The sequence below is a fragment of the Myotis brandtii genome, unplaced genomic scaffold, assembly GCF_000412655.1.
Source record: "Myotis brandtii unplaced genomic scaffold, ASM41265v1 scaffold4717, whole genome shotgun sequence".
NCBI lineage: Eukaryota > Metazoa > Chordata > Mammalia > Chiroptera > Vespertilionidae > Myotis > Myotis brandtii.
This window is the reverse complement of record NW_005368023.1, coordinates 7847-30242: the sequence shown is the minus strand read 5'-3', so window position 1 is coordinate 30242 and position 22396 is coordinate 7847. Positions and strand designations below refer to the sequence as shown.

General features: G+C 41.6%; 1 protein-coding gene across 1 annotated transcript in view; it reads right to left on the bottom strand.

The window, feature by feature from the left end:
- The window catches only part of LOC102240656 (zinc finger protein 91), a 50972-nt gene extending 28778 nt beyond the window's left edge, over positions 1-22194 (bottom strand). Inside the window, 3 exon segments of the mRNA XM_014547411.1 lie at positions 12807-12880; positions 17409-17535; positions 21410-22194. Coding sequence (XP_014402897.1) covers positions 12807-12880; positions 17409-17535; positions 21410-21424 — 216 coding nt within the window. The 5' untranslated portion in view covers positions 21425-22194.
- Between the last annotated feature and the right edge of the window lie 202 nt (positions 22195-22396).

The window sequence follows — 22396 nt, the reverse complement described above, 5'->3', positions numbered from 1 at the left end:
GAGGGAGGAGGAACCTGGAATTCACACAGAAGTTTCCCAGCTCCCAGAGGCTGTGCTTAGAGCTACTGGCTGGTCTGCCCTTCAGCTGCAGGTGTCCCAGGGAGGGGTCTTTCCCAGGATCTTCACAAGCCGGGAGCACATTCTTACAGTGAAGTTACAGAGAATTCAAAAGGCGGGCAGATTGAGTTTGAAACCAGAAACTTTATGCCTCCGATTCGCCTGGATCCTTAAACCCTCAGTGAGGAGGGGGGAGGGGAAGGGCAGCCTGCTCTCTCAGCCCCTCCCTGTCTCCCCAACTGAAGGGCGAGGCAGATTGAGTTAGGGAAGCAGGAGGGTGGGGGTGTCACAGAGAGACCCAGGTATCCATTCAAGGTTAGGCCCCTGATGAGATCAGATCCCATCCAACACTGTGGGGGAGATATTTTCATCTGGTATTTTTAAAGGGATAAAAATTTTCTGTTTGTAAGTTGTAGTCTTTGAAGTTTTTGTGTTCTGGGAGTGCATTTTGAAATGAATGTCTTTAATTTAGTAGTCTCTATAATCTAGATCAGGGTTCCTCAAACTTTTTAAACAGGGGGCCAGTTCTCTGTCCCTCAGACCGTTGGAAGGCCGGACTATAGTTAAAAAAAAACAACTATGAACAAATTCCTATGCCCACTGCACGTATCTATTTTGAAGTAAAAAAAAACAAAATGGAAACAAATACAATATTTGTATTTGCATGTGGCCCGCGGGCCGTAGTTTGAGGACCCCTGATCTAGATAATGGGCCATTTACCATAATGTACAATGTCTCTTGTTAGTATTCATTATATTTGGGATAGAAAATAATTTTAAAAAAACAATATTTAAAACAGTTATAAGAATAGTTATTATCTCTTTACTTAATCTTATATCCATTTTTAAATTTTGATTACTTTCCAGTATTTTCAAAAATATAGATATTCCCTAGAGTATTTTGAAACTGTATTTACTTTAAAGATATGTCCTGATTAGAAACATGTAATTTAGAGTATTTCTTTTTTTTATAATAATTTTTATTTCTTAAAGTATTAAAAAGAGTATTACATATGTCTCCTTTTTTTCCCCCCCTTGACATTCCCCCGGCCCCTACCCACCCCCCCTGGTGTCTTGTGTCCATTGGTTACTCTTATATGCATGCATATAAGTCCTTCGGTTGATATCTTAATCACCCCCCCAAACCCTCCCCAGGCTTCCCACTGTAGTTTGACAGTCTGTTCAATGTTGCTCTGCCTCTGCATCTACCCCTGTTCATCAGTCTATACTGGTCCCCATTATCTGTCCCAACCTCACTGGAGCAGTCCCAACCTGACCGGGGCCGTCCCGACCTCACCGAGGCAGTTTCAACCTCACCGGGGCCATCCCTACCTCACCGGGGCCGTCCCGACCTCACCGGGGCCGTCCCGACCTCACCGGGGCCATTTCAACCTCACTGGGGCCGTCCCCACCTCACCGGGGCAGTTTCAGCCTCACCGGGCCGTTTCAACCTCACCGGGGCCGTCCCGACCTCACCGGGGCCATTTCAAACTCACCGGGGCCATATCAAACTCACCGGGGCCGTCCCAACCTCACCGGGACCGATTCAACCTCACCGGGGCCGTCCCAACCTCACCGGGGCCGATTCAACCTCACCGGGGCCGATTCAATCTCACCGGGGCCGTCCCAGCCTCACCGGGGCCGCCTCAATCTCACAGGGGCCTTTTCAACCTCACTGGGGCTGTTGCAACCCCACCGGGGCCGTTGCAACCCCACCGGGACCGTCTCAACCTTACCGGGGCCGTCTCAGCCTCACAGGGGCCGTCTCAACCTCACATGGGCCGTTTCAACCTCACCGGGACCGATTCAACCTCACCAGGGCCGTCTCAACCTCTGTACTTGGTGTCTCTGCACATCCTACTCAGTCTCAATGTTCTTTCTTTCCTTCCAGTTGTAGAGCTTCCACTGGGCCAACTTTCCCATGGTTCCATATGATAGATGTTTGTCCTACAGTTGGTAGTTTCGATGTTGTTGTGTGAGGCAGCACGCACAGGTCTCTTCCTTAAGCCGCCATCTTGGTTCTCCTGGGTCTCCTTCTTGAGTGTGTCTCCCATCGGTGCAAGGAGTTGAAGTATGCAGTTTGTTGGGTTAGGCTGCAAAAGCGCAGGTGGTGCCTCATGATCCCGCCTGAACCAGTTCAGTGGATTTGAGAGTTTGCAGAAGCATGGGCATTTCCTCTTGTGTCTCCGGCACAGACCAGATGGGAATGTAAATTGAGTAGGGTGGGGTCTCAGGGAGTTGCCGGGGCGGAGCAAATAGCATTGGAGGTGTCTCCGCACCCCTCGCCTCTCCGGGACACCGGGACTTTGCGTCCCCCAGTGCCGGTGAGCAGCCGTGCGTGCGCCAGAGCCTCCCTCGCTTTCTGATGGCTGCAAGGCCGTGCCCTCTCTCCCCGTGGGGCCTGGGGTCTCAGAGACCCGCCCAAACCAGTTCAGTGGATTTGAGAGTTTGCAGAAGCATGGGCATTTCCTCTTGTGTCTCCGGCACAGACCAGATGGGAATGTAAATTGAGTAGGGCGGGGTCTCAGGGAGTCGCCAGCGAAGAGGAAATAGCCATGGCGGCATCTCCGTGCCCCTCGCCTCCCGGGGACACCAGGACTTCTCGTCCCTCAGTGCCGGCGAGTAGCAGCGCGTCAGAGCTTCCCTCGCTTTCAGACCGCTGCAAGGCCGAGGCCGCCTCTCCCCGTGGGATCTGGGGCCTCAGAGCCCCGCCCCGACCAAGCCCAGAGGATTCAAGGGTTCGTAACCGCTTCCGATTGAAAAAAACCCGCGAATCCATTTGCAGCCCGCCTGGCGTGTGACTGCGTACCTCTGTTTTTGGCGCTTCTGTAGCTCCCTCTCAGTCTCACTGCGCTTCTTTCTTTTCTTCCAGTTGTAGATCTCCCACTGGGCCAACTTCCCCATGGTTCTGAGTGGTGGTTGTTTGCCTCATAGTTGGTAGTTTCAATGATGCTGTGAGAGAGCAGCACGCACAGGTCCACTCCCTACGCCACCATCTTGGTTCTCCCTCTAGAGTATTTCTTGAGTCTATGAGTTGCCCAGGTGGTTCTTCTGCTTCATGTGCTATTGGCAAAAGGTTTGTGAACTTCTTCACTAGATCAAAACATGATTTCCCAAAACAAAACAAAAAACAACAAACAACACGATTTCCCATCCTTCCAGACTTCCATCCTACTTCCTTCACTTGCAGCCTCCACTAACAGTCTCCTTCCAGCCTCTATCCAGTAGCCAGTCCCAAGGCCATGTCACATGTGTTAGGTTTTTATTACTGACCCCCTCAATCTCAGGAACTCTTTTCTCTTACAACTAGTCTTTCTTGTGGAATAAAACACCCAAAGCTTAAATCAACCAAAATTCATCATTGCACATAACTCTGGGGTGGCTGAGCCCTTCTCTGCTGCTTTCACTTAGGCTCCTACACACAGGTGCCTCCAGCTGGCAGGGCAGTTCTCTGGGGCCGCTGGGAGCTGGGAAATACCTTCCTTTGAAGATATTTTTAAAGTTTTTTTTTAAAAAAACTGAATTTAGAGGATGGGAGAGATGGAGAGAAACATAGAATTGGAAAACAAACATTCATTGGTTGCCTCCCTAAGGAGCCCTGAGATCTGGAATCACACACCCAATTCAGGAATTTGTGGAACCAGGAATCAAACCTGCAACCTTTTGGTGAAGTGCACTACATGCAAACAAATGAGCCAAATAGGACAGGGTGTGAAATACCTTTAAGATAAACTTTACATCATGATATATTTGTCAGTCACATCTAATATAATGTAACATCACATTTATTATATGTCCCTTCAAAGAGAATCTGCACTTCAGCAGGTGTTGCTCAGTGGGTTAGAGTGTCGTCCCACCCACCAGAAGGTCACAGATTTGATTCCCAATCAAGTCTGGTATTTGGGTGGGAGGTTTGGTCTCCAGCCTGTCCTGTGTGCCTGAGGGAGGCAACCAATTAATGTGTCTCTCTTATATCAATGTTTCTGTCTCTCTCCCCGCTATCCCACACACTCTCTCTAAGATCAATGGAAAAAAATATCCTTAGATAAGAATTTTTTTTTTTAGATAAGGATTTTAAAGAAAGAGAAACTACATTTACTTTTTAGAATGTTTTATTGATTTCAGAGAGGAAGGGAGAAAGAAACATCAATGATGAGAGAAGATCAATGTTCTACTGACTCCTGCATGCCCCCTATTAGGGATTGAAGGGGAAACCTGGGCATGTGCCCTGACTAGGAATCTAACCCGACCTCCTGGTTCATAGGTCAATGCACATCCACTAAGCAACACAGGCTGGGCCAGAAAGTTTACTTCTTACAATTATAACTACTTCTCATAATTATAACCTATTTTGTTGCCCCCGCCCCCCCTATTTTTTGTTTTGTTTTCTATTTTTGAATTATCTGTCATGTATAAATAACAAACCTGTCAAATGAAGAAGACATTGGGACGTATTTTTAGCTCAAGAATCATTAATTCTGGCCCCAGCTGGTGTTACTCAGTGGATATACATCATTGGTTCATGGACTGGGAGCCCTGGCTTTGATTCCAGTAAAGGGGACATACCTACCTTGCAGGCTGGAACCCTGGCCTGAGCAGATGGTTACCAATGGATGTGTCTCTCTCACACTGATGTTTCTCTCACCGTGTCTGTTTTTTAGCTCAAGAATCATTAATTCTGGCCCCAGCTGGTGTTACTCAGTGGATATACATCATTGGTTCATGGACTGGGAGCCCTGGCTTTGATTCCAGTAAAGGGGACATACCTACCTTGCAGGCTGGAACCCTGGGCTGAGCAGATGGTTACCAATGGATGTGTCTCTCTCACACTGATGTTTCTCTCATCGTGTCTGCTCCCCTTCCTTTCACTCTCTCTAAAAATCAATGAAAAAATAGCCTCAGGTGAGGATTCAAAACAACAAAAAGATTCATTAATGTTGTCCTGGCCAATGAGTAACTTTGCTGGTTGGAGTGCCATCCCAATGTGCCAGGATTGCGGGTTGGAGCCCAGGTTGGGGCACATCCAGGGGTCAAAAATAAACAACAACAAAGGAATCATTAATTCTGCAACAGTCTGTATGGTGGTACATTCTCTGTAGTGTAAGCCTAAAAGAGAAGTAAAACCATTGATTAAATATCCAATAATTACATCTCCCTTTATACCCACAATTTTTACCACAATATGTGTTAGTGAGCATCTAATATGAAGTATGTTTCATTGAAAAAGATTTCATCTATAGACAAATAGCAGGACACTGTGTAGTGAGTACATACATATGAGTGGAAGTAAGCTGAGTCCTAGGAGCTTCCGTTTTTCCTTTTTTGTTTTGTTTTGTCCAATAGCAATGTATCTTCAAAACTTTCCATCTATCTCAGCATAAACATTTATTTAAAATAATAAAACCAGCCTAAAAGGCGTGGCTCAGTGGTTGAGTATAGAACCATGAACCAGGAAGTCAGAGTTCCATTCCTGGTCAGGGAACATGCCTAGCTTGATGGCTCCATCCCCAGTGTGAGGTATGCAGGAGGCAGGGAATCCAGGATTCTCTCTCACCATTGATGTTTCTGTCTCTCTCCCTTCCTCTCTGCATTCATTAAAAAAATATTTTTAAAAGTTAACAAACATATAAATATAAAATAAAACCTTAACATAGTAAAATAAAAATACTTTAAATTTTTCAAAACTCCTATTATTTCTGAGAAAACCAAGAGGCCCTGTATTGGAAATAAGCTTTTAGAAATGTCTGTGGAACATACAGATGCAATCTGGTTGATGCAAAATCCACGAGCACCATCTTAAGAATTTCTACAGTAAACAGAATAATATTACCTTGTGTATTTCAAGTTTAAAATTATTTTGGGTTTAAATGATGCTAGTAAACATTTGAAAGCTAGTTTTACTGTTTGCTTTAATGTTCACATAATGAATTAACATCCTTACTACACATCCCTGCATGAGATAGTAACGTGGAACTCAGCCACAGGCTTTGGTGAGATGATCACTTTGAGAAGGGGTGTCTATTCACACAGGGACTAGAGATTGCAAGTAGGCTCTGGACCAGCTGTGGGCAAACTACGGCCCGCGGGCCGAATCCGGCCCGTTCGAAATGAAAAAAACTAAAAAAAAAAAAAAGACCATACCCTTTTATGTAATGATGTTTACTTTGAATTTATATTAGTTCACACAAACCCTCCATCCATGCTTTTGTTCCGGCCCTCCGGTCCAGTTTAAGAACCCATTGTGGCCCTCGAGTTAAAACGTTTGCCCACCCCTGCATCTGGACTATCATCCAGGTTGGTCGGTAAAAATTGCTTAGGGGTCCCACCTGGATGGATGTCCTGGCAGCTCTATACAAACCAGGAAATAAGAGACATGTGTACTGATGTATTAATGTGCACAAATGCGCAGGAACCAATGTGGGGGTGCGGGGGAGACACTGATAGGAGAAACAGACTTTGCCTCATGTGAACAGCATATGTTAAGGGTCTTGTTCTCCTATCCATTCAGCTACCCTGTGTATTCTGGCTGAAGCAGTTAAAACATTTATATTGTACATGATTATTGATAGGTATATAGCTATTGGCATTTGAAATTAATTAATTCAATCATAGGAGGGGACTTTAACTTCCCATGGAAATCAATGGATAGATCTCCCAAACAAATAAATCAATAAGGAAAAGTGGTCTTAAAGGAATCATTAGACAAGACAGATTTTATGTTTTATGTACATTCTTTATTGTTTCAAGTATTACATATGTCTCCTTCCCTCCCCTTCCCCCGTGACCTCTCCCCGCCTGCCCCGGGATTTTATATGTTTACCCCAGAGATTATCAACTGGAGTGTCACACATGCAAACTGGTGTGCTGCAAGAATTTTTAAAACAAACAGCAGTGACTGTTTGTCTGCTTCATCTATTTTCCTAATGGCCACATGAGAAAAAAAAAATCTTATGTGTATTTGGTATCAATACACCTCTTCAACATTCCTCACTACTTTACCAGAAAATGGAAATATTGTCTAGATGGGATTGAAGTCTTTGAAAGGTCTGGATCCCATGGTATGTCAATTAACAGAACAAATTCATAAAGCCCCTGGTCCAGATGAGTCCCAGTCACAAAATATCAGGAGACACATATACATAGGAATGCTCCATGAGTATGCCAGAAAGTAGAGTAGAAGCATACTGAACATCTTGTCTCTGCAATCATTTTTTCAGTCCTTTGGGTGGCACATGCTTAGGAACTGATGCTTATAAACTTGTACAAATTCGGCACTGGACACTGAGAATAAATGTGCGGCTTTCATTTTAATCTCTGCTATCCTACAGTCCCTGGAACTTACAGTGATGGCTTGGAAAACACTCCAGGGACAGCTAATGGCAATGGACATACCTCTGGTCAGGCTGTGAATATAAAAAATAACTTTCATCCAAATTACTAAAAGGATTCACCTACAAAGCTGCCATGGTCTCTGGGGTTCCTCTAGAAAGAATGACCAACATTAACCTACATTCAGGAAAGTGAGAATAGATTCTCTCTCATTATGGATGTTTCTATCTCTCTCCCTTCCTCTCTAAAATCAATAAAAAAAAATATATGAAAAAAGTGAGAATAAAACCTGTTTAATATGGGTTAATTCCATCCCAATGAAGAAGTTAACAGGACAACAATGAGAAATTCTCAAGGTTTCCAATGAAAATCAGGACAAGAGAAATCATCCCAATTACTAAGTACATAGATGCCAATTTGTGGTATTCCAAAAGTTAATATTAGTATTAAAAATATAGGTATCAGCATGAGAACCTGAATGGTGGGCTACTTCCTTCATGAATATAAAGCAAAATATTCGTCAAATTGTGATGTCAATCATTACATTATAAATTCGAAACTATTGAGCAGAATCTACATAGGCTTGACGGGCTGATGTGGGACAGGAAGAACTTTACATGCTGTGGTTATAGCACTGCAAAAGGAATGGCAGCTTAGAAGACAAGGTGAAAAATCAGAAAGGAACAGGAAATAGGAAATGAAAGAAATAAAATTATTTTTCCTGAGTTCAGCCAGCAGTACAGCCTGGGAAAGGTGTCCTCTCTCCACCAGCAGAGTTCATGCCGATTCTGAATCTTGGGTATAACAACGTCACTGGTATTGCAATATTCCTCTTAATTATGGAAAATCTATTACACAGTCAGCACTGTCCTGAAGGTAGCTCTGGTCACCTAAATGTGACAACCACAAATTGAACACCCACAAAAACTTTTCAGCTGAACACATTGGCACAGACAAGGAAGTAACTTTGATGACATCATTTACAAAACTCGAGAACTATTTTAAAAGATTATTCAAGGATTATTCTCTAATAGAAGAAAATAGTGCGCCTTACAATGTACCCAATATTCCATGGGAAAGTGTACACAAATGAAGTCCATATAATGTACAACAGCTCACAGATCTTTAGGACAGAAACAATCAACCCCATGATTTCACACATACACCAGGAATAAAACACAGCAGCATCAAGTGATATGGGAGTAGAATCACATTAATATTTCCTTCTCAAAAGACTTCAAAATAAATGAGATAACATCCTAAGTAATTGTACATCTGGAAACATCAATTCTTTTGATATATTCAAGTATACAAACATTACCTAACTACATTTAAAGTTTGGAGTACACTGCATAATAAACATTTTGGTTTAGAGCAATATCTGAAAGGCATTTTGGCTACCTATCTAGTAGCCAATTTAGTGATACTTTAAAATTCATAATCAATTACATACTTGGATAAAGTTTTTACATCTTAAGGCATAAATTCCTTGGAGTTTTATAAACTATATATATTTTTTAATTAATTTTTTATTACGGTATTACATATGTGTCCTTATCCCACCATAACCACCCCGACCTCCCCAACTCATGCCCTCACCCCCCTGTTGTCTGTGTCCATTAGTTAGGCTTATATGCATGCATACAAGTCCTTTGGTTGATCTTTGGTTGATCCCCCTTACCCCCACCCTTCCCTACCTTCTCTCTGGGGTTTGACAGTCTAATCGATGCTTCTCTATCTCTGGATCTGTTTTTGTTAATTAGTTTATGTTGTTCATTATATTCCATAAATGAATGAGATCATGTGATATTTGTCTTTCTGTAACTGGCTTATTTCACTTAGCATAATGCTCTCCAGATCCATCCATGCTGCAACAAATGGTAAGAATTCTTTCTTTTTTACTGCAGTGTAGTATTCCACTGTTTTTTAATCCACTCCTCTACTGATGGGCACTTAGTCTGTTTCCAAATCTTAGTTATGGTGAATTGTCCTGCTATGAACATATATAAACTGTATATTTTAAACAAAAGTCCTTCCTCCTATATCATGAATGTAGAATTTCTACCCAATTATAATCCCTGATAAGACTGGGGCTGTAGGTCCACCTATATGATTTCCCACATTATTCAATTTTAAGGTTTCCCCCGAGAATAAATCCCCATGTGAGGAATAAGCTATGGATGCTAATTAAAGACTTCAGGACAATGTTTGCACTTGAATTGTTTCTCCCTAGTATGAATTCTGATGTCAGGTAAGGTTTGCATACTGAGTAAGCTTTGTCATATTCTTTATATCTGCTCAGCTTTGATCCACTAATAATTATCAGATGTTGTATAAGATACAAATAAGGATATACACTTTGACATATGCCTGATAATTTGTAAGACCTCATTTTATCGTTCTTAATGTAGCTTCAACCATTGAAGCTTAAATCCTTAGATGAAAACTTCGTTAATGCTATTTCTCTTTAGAATGATTCCTGAAATGTTGAGTAGGGTAGACCACAGGTTAAAGGCTTTCTTAATTTTCTAGTGTAAGGCTTTCCTCCACTATAAAATCTCTGATGTTCAGTAAATTGTGAGCTATGTGTAAAGTCTGCAGCCAAACTCTACATTTGTAAGGACTGTCTTTAGTATGAGGTCTCTCGGGTACAGCAAGACATGAATGCCTTTTAAAGGCTTTTCTATGTTTTTCACATTTGTAAGTCTTCTTGCCAGTATCCATTCTGTGATGTTCAGTAAGTTCTCATAGCTGGTAAAGGACTTACGACACTCTTCACATCTGTAACTCTTCTCTCAAGTATGAATTCTGCTGTGCATTAAGGCAGGAACACTGATGAAAGGCCGTTATATCCTCTACATTTATAAGGCTTCTCTCAAGTGTGAACTCTCTGATGCCTAGTAAGGCCTGAGGAGGTGACAAAGGATTTGCCACATTCTCTACATTTATATGGCTTTTCTCCTGTATGAATTCTGTGATGTACAATAAGATTTGAGGACCTGCTAAAGGCTTTTCCACATTCTCTACATTTATAAGGTTTCTCTCCAGTGTGAACTTTCTGATGATTAGTAAGGGTTGACAAGTGGCTAAAGGCTTTGCCACATTCTCTACATTTATAAGGTTTCTCTCCAGTGTGAATTTTCTGGTGATTAGTATGTGATGAGTACTGGCTAAAGGCTTTGCCACATTCTCTACATTTATAAGGCTTCTCTCCAGTATGAATACGCTGATGACGATTAAGATATGAGGAGTAGCTAAAGCTTTTGCCACACACTTTACATTTATAAGGCTTCTCTCCAGAATGAACTCTCTGATGATAAGTAAGGTGTGAGAACCGACTATAGGCTTTGCCACATTCTCTACATTTAAAAGGCTTCTCTCCAGAATGAACTCTCTGATGATAAGTAAGGTGTGAGAACCGGCTAAAGGCTTTGCCACATGCGCTACATTTATAAACCTTATCTGCAGTATGAATTTTATGATGACGAGTAAGTTTTGAGGACTCACTGAAGGTTTTGCCACATTCTCTACATTTATAAGGCTTCTCTCCAGTATGAACTCTTTGATGTAGATTATGGGAGGAGGACCGGCTAAAAGCTTTGCCACATTCTCTACATTTATAAGGCTTCTCTCCAGTATGAACTCTCTGATGTAGATTAAGGGAGGAGGACTGGCTAAAGACATTGCCACATTCTCTACATTTGTAAGGCTTCTCTCCAGTATGAACTCTCTGATGCCCAATAAGGTTTGAGGGCCAGCGAAAGGCTTTGCCACATACTTTACATTTATAAGGCTTCTCTCCAGAATGAACTCTCTGATGATAAGTAAGGTGTGAGGACCGGCTAAAGGCTTTGCCACATTCTCTACATTTATAAGACTTCTCTCCAGAATGAACCTTCTGACGACTAAGGTAAAAGGAATTGATAAAGGCTTTGCCATATTTGCTACATTTATAAGGCTTCTGTCCAGTATGAACTCTCTGATGAGTAATAAGGTTTGAGGGCCAACTAAAGGTTTTCCCACATTCTGAACATTTGTAAGTCATTTCTTCTCTATGATTTCTATGATGTTGATTGTGTCTTGAGGACTGACTAAAGCCTGTTCCATTTTCCCTGAGTTTGTAAAATTTTGCATTAGCATGAATTCTTTCCTTATGTACAATAAGAGATGAATGACATTTAAAGGCTTTGCCACATGCTTTACATTTGTAAGGCTTCTCTCCAGTATGAATTTTCTGATTTAGCATACAACCTGAAGGCCAATTCGATCTTTCACCAGAATCTTTACATTTATAAGGTTTTTCTCCATTATGGATTTTTTTCATTTTATTTAGATTGAATATTTGACTGAAGACTCTCCCACATGGATTCCATTTGTAAGCCTCCTCTCTAGCATGAATATTCTCTTGTTCAGTGTAATTTGAAGACTGCTGAAAAGACCTGACACATTTACTCTCTTTGCGTGTCTTCTCCGCGATAGGAATAACCTGACATATATTGTGATTGGACATTCGGTCAAAGACTCTTCCGCTTTTATAATGGTCCTCTGCAAGTTCCCCTGTCCGATGATTAATATATGATTCTTGCTTAAACTTTTTCCATTGTTCAATCCATTGATAACTGCTATCTCCATTGTGTGTACTCTGGTGATAACAGGAGATAGAAAGGCCTTTAGCCACAGTTATAATTTCATTAAACACGTACACTTGTTCCATAATACCATTTTTTTAGGTATTAAACCAAGATAGTTGTATAAAAAAAGCTTTCCTAATATATTAAAATTATAGACAAAAAAAGTAAGTACAAAACATTGTCAGAGGAAGAAGGATGAATCGTTTTTAAAAGACTGCCAAAATGCCAAGCCAGCATGCCTTAGATTTTCTTTCCAAAATGCCTAACAGTAAAAAGTTGTTTTCGACCCTCATGTGCATAAACACACAGATCTCCCAAAGTAACTGACTTTAAAATGACTTAATACACGTGACCTCATTAGGTAACAAGAATTTAATTATAATAACTAGAGGCCCGGTGCATGATATCATGCAAGGGTGGGGTCCCATGGACTGGAGGGCTAGCTAGACAGGAAATGACCGCAGCCAGGGAGGTACCATTGGTAGATCAGTGTGTTTCTCCAGGGCGTGTCTGGCCTTCTCACCCAGTACAGCCGGACCACAGTAGCAAGCTAATCTACTGGTCGGAGTATCTGCCCCTGGTGGTAAGTGCGCGTCAGAGCGACTGGTTGAAGGGTTGACCAAATGGTCGATGGATTGGTCGGACACTTAGATTACGCTTTTATTATATCGGACTATTTCAGATTAGTTCTTTGTATATTAACATCTTCTGTTATCAACACACTCTTCCTCAAATTCAAAGGCTTTCATTATAAGTATTCATTGTCAAAGCAACGCCTTTTATATCTTACCAGTATTATTTCAGAGAATAAATCTTGTATTCCGGGCTTTGGCATAAAGGCATGGTTATCTTTACATGAAAGAGCTGAAAGAAAAGAAATATTTAGGTTTTGACAATCAGGTGAGTGCACTTTGAACTTACCAGCAAGTATTGACCGAATGACATTTTGGAGTACTCCAAGAGCAAGTGAAGAATTCAAACAAAGCTCAAGACAGGTACAATGAAGAAAACTCACATCAAAGAGGAACAAAGAATTGCTTACGTTTACCAATGATACCTGCTCAAACACCTTGGAACACAATGGCAATATTATAAAAACACTCCCAATTCCAAGTTTCTTCTCTGGAGGGAAAGAGAGATGAGGAAAGTGCGTGTTCAATGATCTCCCTGTTTTGAAGCACCTTGAAGAACATGTGTCTGTGTGCATGACACAGAGTGAGAACAGAATGGCAGTACACGGTGAGTGCCCTGTAGTGGCTGCTACAAAGAAATAATGAGAAAGTGTTCAAGCACCACAAAGACTGTGGTACTGAAGATGTATATGAAGCCTGAAAAGATACCGTGGGTCTGAGAAAGAAACAGAGAACATTTCAACTGGGAAATTAAAAAGACAACCGAACCAAGAATACAAATCCTGAAAACAGTGTTGACCGAAAAATTCCTTCCACAGATGATTACCATTTGTTTTCTCCTACAGAAACCATGATCAAAAGCCTGCTACTATACAATTCTGGAGTCTCAACAAAAGATATCACGTCATTCCAAAAACAGAAAAAGTGTACCATCAAGAAAACAAAATAAATGTAATCAAACTGGCACTACATTAATGGAAATATATTAATTACCTGAAAAAGAATGGAACTAAATATCTTAAAGCCCAAAAGTAAAAAAAAAAAAAGACAACTAAATAATGTCAACAAAATATTACATAACCAAAGTAAAAATAGAATGAGAAAGTATTTTATAAACATCACACCAAAGGGGAAATTGAAAAATATAGTACCAGAATTAAAAAATACAGAATCATTAGTGAAATATATGTTCAACTTAAAACATCAAAGAATTTGCCTGGCAGCAGTGGCTCAGTGGTTGAGCTTCGATCTATGAACTAGATCAGTGATGGCGAACCTCTGACACACGTGTCAGACGTGACACGCACTCATTTTTTTAGTTGCTTTTTCTTTGTTATATGGCATTTAAATATATAAAATAAATATCAAAAATATAAGTCTTTGTTTTACTATGGTTGCAAATATTAAAAAATTTCTATATGTGACATGGCACCAGAGTTAAGTTAGGGTTTTTCAAAATGCTGACACGCCGAGCTCAAAAGGTTCGCCATCACTGAACTAGATGGTCATGGTTTGGTTCCACGTCAGGGCACAGGCCTGGGGTGAAGACTCGATCCTGATCATGCAAGAGGCAGCCAATTGATGATTCTCTCTCTTCATCGATGTTCCAAAAGTCAATATGATTGAATAATGGGCAGAGGACCTGAATAGACATTTCCCAAACAGGATATAAAGATTCCCAATAGACATATTAAATGATGTTCAACTCATTCATCATCAGAGAAATGCAAATGGACACCACCATGAAATACCACCAAACACCTAACAGGATGCCAATCATCCATAAATCAAAAAAACAACAAGTATTACCAATGAAGTGGAGAAATAAGAACATTCATGCACTCTCAGCAGGATTATAAACACATTGGTGCAGCCACTAACAAAACATGATGGAGGATTTTCCAATATTTAAAAACAAGTATCAGGTAACACAATGATTCCATTTCTGGGGATTTATACAGAGAATACAAATTCAAAAAGATATACCCACACATATATCCACTGCAGCACTATTTGCAACAGTAAAGATATTGGACTGGAAAAAAAAGGACTATTTTTATAATGATGCTGTACCATCTATATATATATAAAAGCCTAAGCGACCATTATGACCAGTCGACAGCTCGACCTATCACTATGACAAACACTGACCACCAGGGGGCAGACACAACGCAGTCAGTGAGCTCCTACAGCCAAACTCCCACAGCCACCCAACCTCCCGCGACCCCTCCCCAGAGCCGATTGGCCCTGATTGGGACTGGGTGATACAGCGATGGCCAGCCAGGGCAAGGGATCACACCCCTGCATGACTTTGTGCACCAGGCCCCTAGTTTAAAATCAATTAAATGACTTCATTTGACTTGACATGTAAGGAGACAAAATTTATATCTCAACTCATCTCCTTCAAGACAAGACTCACTATGTGTTTATTCCAGAAATGACACAATAGCTTCAAATATAACTTCCATGTTATTGAATATAAAGCTACATTAGGAGCTCCAGTGGTGCAATCGGTTAGCGCGCGGTACTTATAAAGCTACATTAATTTCATACATCTCACATTTTTGAAAGGCAAATACATAACCAAGTTTGTGTTTCAATTCATTGTATTAAAATGGAAACATCCAACGTATCAACTCAAACATTAAAGAAAAAACAAGAACAATAAATATGGCAATCTCAACAGAAAAAAAGAAGAAGCAGCCACAGGCTGAGAAAATATTTTGTTACAGTCAACATGACCCAGCTGGCATGGCCCAGCAGTTGATCATCCACCTATGAACCAGAAAATCATAGTTCAATTCCTGGTCAGGGAACAATATCAAGTTGTGGGCTCGATCCGAAGTAGGGGGTGTGCAGGAGGCAGCTGATCAATGATTCTCTCTTATCATTGATGCTTCTATCTCCCTCTTCCTCTCTCTTTCTCTCTGACGTTAATATATATATGTAAAAGTCAACATGTACAGGACAATTATGCTAAACACACAAGGAAGACTTCAAACTCAACATGGACAAAAGAACCAACGTGAAAAGGGCCAAACATCTTAATGCACAGCACTACAAAATATATACACATAGAAAATCAGTGTAACAAGATCCTGCACATCTTAGGTCACTAAGGAAATGCACATTAAAACAATGAGAACAAACAAACAGCACAGGCAAGCAACAGTAAACCACCATTGAACTGGTCATAAAATCCAGAACATTGACCATACCAAATGCCTTTGTGATGGTGGAACAACTGGAACTCCAATCACTGCTGCTGAAAATGCCAAATGCTACAGCCCCTTGGAGAGATGCTCTGGAGGTTTTTATAAAACTGAATACACACTCAGTAATTGGGCTCCTTACTCTTAAACCAAAGAGTTAAGCCTTTTATCTACACAAAAGCCTATAAGGGGCTGCTTATTCATGATTTACAAAAATTGGAAGCAATGCAGAGGTCCGTCAACAAGTGAATGGATAAATATAGTGAAGTACATACAATGAAGTCTTATTCACTACTGTAAAGAAATAATACATCAAGCCATGAAAAGATATGACAGAAACCTAGATACATAGAAGTAAGTGAAAGAATCCAATCTGCCTGCAAAGGTAGCCCAGTTGCTAAGAGGACTGTACCTATATAATAAAGTTGTAGGTTTGTGTTGATGTTCTTTGTGAATGGAGACGCTGAGATGAGCTTGGCATGCAGGATTAAGTTTAGAGAAGCAGAGGGCTATTGCTAGTCAGGCAAGTAGCAAAAGCCCCCAAAGCCCTCATGGCTTTTATTCAGGGAGTACAGCAAATAACAATGGAGTACAGCAAGTAACAATGATTAACAAGCATGCTTATGAGATCATCTGAGCTAAGTTATACATTACACTACTAATTTCCTATATTATACAAAGACTCTTTCCACCTGCAGCAGTGTACCCTCCCGTGAACTTTCCATGCCCTCATGGACTATTTATCACCTGAAGGAAAGTTCTGCCTCTGAACAATAAGACTTGCTTGCAAGACTGTGTTCTGACGTGGCCTGCTTGAAGGCTCCCGTCCTTTCTTGGCAGAATGTCCTCTTCTAGTTAACTTCATTCCACCTGTCCAGCTACAGTTTGATCTCTGGGCAGGGCACATACAAATAAATCAATTAATGCCCAGCTGAAGTTTCTATCTCTCTAATTCTCCTTTCCTCTCTGAATTCAACGAAATTTTAAAAAATCAAAAGATAAAAGAAATAGAGTGTGAATTTTGATAGAAGCTTTCCCATTTCAAATCCAGTTTGTCCTCTGGCCAGAAGACATGACAGAATATTAAAATATTTTACAAAATGATAATCGAAAGCATTATTTTCTGATAGTACTTCCATGTAGACATGTAAAGTGTACAAATATTGAGTTCCTAATTCATATAACAAATCCTTTCTTTTCTACATAAAAAAATCCCCAATTTGTTCCTTTTAAAAAAACATATTTTTCTTGCTTTCAGAGAGGAAGGGAGAGGGAGAGAAAGAAACATCAAGGATGAGAGAGAATCACTGACTGATCTGTAGTCTCCTGCACAATCTGGGCATTGGCCCTGGACCTGAATCTAACCTGGGACCATTCAGTCTGCAGGCAACTGAGCCTATCCGCTGAGCCAAACCAGCTAGGGCCCAATTTCTTCCTGGAGAGCAAAAATCTACCATAGAAAGCAGAAGCCTCTCAGATATGTTAATATAATAAAGGAAATAAAACCTTAGGGGTGGAGTAGGAACTCCGGAAGCAAGTCAACCTCACCCAGGGAAGCCAGGTTGCTGTAGTTCTCCAACATCACATCCATGTACAACTTCCGCTGACCTGGGTCCAGGCATTCCCACTCCTCCTGAGAGAAATCTATGGCCACATCCCTGAAGGTCAACGGTCCCTGCAAGAAAAGACACATTTACCAAGAGGTCACCAGTGGAGTTCATAATGTCACCCAACATGAAAACAGTGTTAGGAGAAGAGGTTGGGTCCTAGGGGAGTATCCTGAATCACCCAATAAGATCACTTTGATCAGTAACATTCTCTGATGTGTTTTCTGACACTGACAAATGAGGATGACACATGTACACAGATCCACAGTACAGATTTTTCTTTATAAGAAAATAAACTTTAAAATTAAGACATAGGCCTAGCTGGTTTGGCTCAGTGGATAGAGCAGGGGTGGGCAAACTTTTTGACTCGAGGGCCACAATGGGTTCTTAAACTGGACCGGAGGGCCGGAACAAAAGCATGGATGGAGTGTTTGTGTGAACTAATATAAATTCAAAGTAAACATCATTACATAAAAGGGTACGGTCTTTTTTTTTTTTTAGTTTTATTCATTTCAAACGGGCCGGATACGGCCCGCGGGCCGTAGTTTGCCCACGGCTGGGATAGAGTGTCGGCCTGCAGACTGAAGAGTTGCAGGTTCAATTCCAGTCAAGGACACATGCCTCGATTGTGTTGCGTGCTGGATCCCCACTAGGGGGTGTACAGGAGGCAGCTGATCAATGATTCTCATCATTGATGTTTCTATCTCTCTCTCTCCCATCCTCTCTGAAATAAAAATATATATATTTAAAAAAATTAAATTAAGGCATGGACACAGGCATATGGATTTTTGAGTGCTTGTTTGCATCGTTCAGGGTCAGTGGTGTATATTTCTCAGCTGTAAATGTGATGGTGGGTTGGAAGTATATCGACTTCTTCTCAAGTGTAAAGCAACCACTATGAAATGAACTTGTATGAAGACACAGATTCTGATCCAGATTCTCAGCTGGGGCCTGTGTTTCCACATGTGTAACAAGCTCACTTTTTACTTCGATGTCAATGTTTCCGTATCAGGTGCCATACTTCTGAATACACAAAAAAAGAAAACAGAAGAAAAAATTCATACCAAACTTAGAACTAAAACGGTCGTTAATGGAATTTACAGTTGTCATGAAATAGGACACATATGAACCATAATCTTAGTGGAAAATTTCACATGAGTAATCTTAGAATAAGATTATTCTGCCTGGTCCAGCGGTTCAGTGCTGACCCATGAACCAAGAGGTCAGATTTGATTCCCGTTCTGGACTCAATGCCAGTGTGGGGTGTGCAGGAGGCAGATCAATAATTGTCTCTCATCACTAATGTTTCTAACTCTCTCTACCTCTCTCTTCTTGTCTGAAATCCATAAAAATGTTCTTGAAAAAAAAAAAGAAAAAATTGCTGAAATCATGTTAACCGTTTAAGCATAGAGACATACATTTCACAACTATGAAATCAAGATGCTTTAGTGATTCTGTAAATCTCATGAATCTATTTGTGTATGTTCCCCTTTGTGTTTTATAAACACAATAAGGAGAGAAACATAAGGATTCAAAACAAGTTAGACTTATTATTTCCTTTTTGTGGTTGTAAATCCTCACCTGAGGAGATTTTTAGCATTGACTTTTCAAAAGTGGAAGGCAAGGAGGTAGAGCCAGGAAAGGGAAAGACAGGGAGGGGAGGAAGGAAGGTTGGAGAGAGGGTGTGTGTGGGGAGAGAGAGAGAGAGAGAGAGAGAGAGAGAGAGAGAGAGAGAGAGAGAAATGTGAAAGAGACAGAGAGATACATGGATTGGCTGCCTACCACGGGTACCCAGGACCTACTTGCCCTGGACAAGGAATCAAAACCTCCACCACTGATCCACACCAGCCTGGGGGAACTAATTTTTGTTACTACTAAATTTCATTCAAAATTTTTGTGTCATCAGTGCAGAGCTATGTTGTAGAAATTTAATGTAACAAAACACACATTAATAATATCATTTTGGAAACTTTCTAGAAAATACAAAAAGTGATCATGTACAGTATGTCCGTTACATGAGTATAAAATATAATGAAAATTTAAAGAATCAAGGCCTGATTATATTAAGCTCCCATGAAAAAGCCAATGATCTATAGGAAATAAACGTTAAGTCCTTCAGTTTCAAAAGGAAACACAAACTAAGAGGGACATTTCCAGATGTGAAGTGATGGTCTTTGTACAACTTTGATTAAACTCCTACTAACCCTTCTTACGGAGAAAGGGGCACTATTAACTCTACGGTGAGTGCAGCACCTCTGCCACGTGAACATCACGTAGAGCAGAGGTCCTCAAACTTTTTAAACAGGGGGCCTGTTCACTGTCCCTCAGACATTCCACACATGCGCACTGCGGCCCCAGAACAAGTCGGCTGCTAAGCATGACAGGCAGCGGTGGCAAAAACACTCGGCAGGCCAGATAAATGTTTTCGGCGGGCCGCATGTGGCCCACGGGCCGTAGTTTGAGGACCCCTGAGGTAGAGTGAGACAATGGGCATCAGTTGACTGAGGCACATGGAAGGGCAGGTCACCACTGTTGACATTACTGGCAAAAATATATCAATAAATAAATAATTATGAGGAAATAATAAAAAATAAACATTAATTTTTGCAAGTGTCAATGCATGTGTACCTCTCATGTTCTGTAAGCTAATAGTACAGTTACCTACCAAGTCTTTCGTACTAATCTAGTGAGCAACTCTCTTTTATTTACTCTTCTTAGAACTTTGTGAGCTATTGTGAGCAGTAAAATGTGCATTTTCTTACCCCTGATAAAAAGCTGATGCGGCAGCCACTTGAACCTAAAACCTACATTTCCCTTCTTTAAGACACAAGAGCCTCTGACCCCATCTCAAATCCCAATAGGGATGTTAGACATGAATGCCTTCCCAAGTGGATCTGTCATAAAAGGGATGTTCTGAATAGTTGAGAGTCATTAATTAAAGGTGGGAATGCTTCCTGACCTTGTGGAGGCTGCAAAAAATGAAGGCAGAGAAGGCTCTGGGAAAAAGAAGAGAAGTATATCCCGGCCAGAGTGGTTCAGAAGTAGAGCGTTGACCTATGAACCAGGAGGGCAAGGTTGCATTCCTGGTCAGGACACACTCCAGGTTTCAGACTGGATCCCCAGTGGAGGATGTGCAGGAGGCAGCTAATCAAAGATTCACTCTGCTCACTGATGTTTCTCTCTCTCTCTCTCTCTCTCTCCCTTTCCTTCGAATTCTGAAATCAATAAAAACATATTAAAAAAAGAGAGAGGGAGCCCTAACCGGTATGGTTAAGTGGATAGAGCGTCGGCCTGTGGACTCAAAGGTCCCAGGTTCGATTCCGGCCAAGGGCATGTACCTTGGTTGCGGGCACATACCCAATGGGGAGTGTGCAAGAGGCAGCTGATCGATCTCTCTCATCGATGTTTCTAACTCTCTAGCCCTCTCTCCTTTCTCTGTAGAAAATCAATAAAATATATTTTTTTAAAAATTGAGAAAAAAAAAGAGAGAGGGAAATATAGAAACTGCTTTCACTGACTATCATAAGAAAAAAGGAAAGAAATAAGGAAAGAAATAAGGAAAGGAAAACAACCAAGAAAGGCAAAAACATCAGAAGTAGAGAAATATGGAGGAGAGGACGGAGCCCAGAGAGATGAAGGGGGGCTGAAAGAGAGATGGGTCCTGGTGAACCCAAGTGCAGGCAACAAAGGGGTAGGCACTTCAGACAGGGAGACTGGTTCAGAGGAGATAAATTGGGGGGAGCGAGTGCAGGCACAGAAAGGGGGGTTTAAGGATGACTGAGCAGAGGGAGAAGCAGCACAGAGTCAGCCCGCTGTGAGTAAGAGGACATTCTGTAACAAGGGCAGCAGAGGGGACACAGGCATAGGGAGAGAAAGAGAAATATATCAACAAATATTCAAGGAAAGGCAAACATAGCCTCTGAGACAGAACCATTCTTTTACCTGAGAAGCAGCCATTTGGTCCTGGTCCTGATCGGGGGTCTGGATTGTTTCCTCAGGTGACAGTATGTTGAGGAGTCACAGAATGTGCCTTCAAAGGAGATCGCACAGCCTGTTAATCAGCTCAGCTCACACTCACAGTCAGGAGGACCTGAAAATTAGGAAAAGGCCACCCCTCCTGTCCTTGGTCACAGGAGAGTCAGGAACAATGAGCTCCTACATGGAGACCACACTGTGAGGGGTTTTATTCTGTCTTCATGTGTCTGCCCTTCCAAAGACATCCATACGCTCCTACAGCAATGAAAGCACATACTGCCCAGTTGTAACCCCAAACCCAACACACCACCTCTTACCTCCCCTGAAAAAGTCTGCCCTAAGGCCCATGACAGGGCATCTTTAACTAGTTCTCTCCTGGGGCCTGTAAAGCTCCCCCAGAGCTGTTTTCAGTAGCGGTGGGTACCAGACATCAGACCCAGCACCCCTGAGACCTCTGTGGTGCGGGAGGGGGTGAAGCGGGAAGTTGTACACCTGCAGGTTCCCCAGGCAGATTTCCTTCCTCTTGTCCCAGGAAATTACGGAGAATAGATCTTCATGCTAAAGCCTTTGGGGAAAGTTATCTATTGAAATATGCTCAGTAAATGACTTCACCATGAATAGATGGGCTCTGTGGGAACAAAGTTCGAGTTCAACCCAGTCCATCCTTCAATATTTTCAGAGAATGGACAGGAGGGACTTGGGGAACAGCTCCTTTGTGGCTCACAGGCACTAATTCAACAAATCGCATGAAGGGAAGGAAAGAGGTGCTGAACATTGGACCAACTCACAGAACTAGCTTCTGACTGCTGAGATCATTGACATTGTGCTCTATCCCATTTCACTCAAGGGAGAGAGTGTCTGCCTGCAGAGTGAAGGGTCTCAGGTTGAATTCTGGTCAAGGGCACATGCAAGGGTTTGGGGCTCCATCCCAGGAGGGGGCGTGCAGGAGGCAGG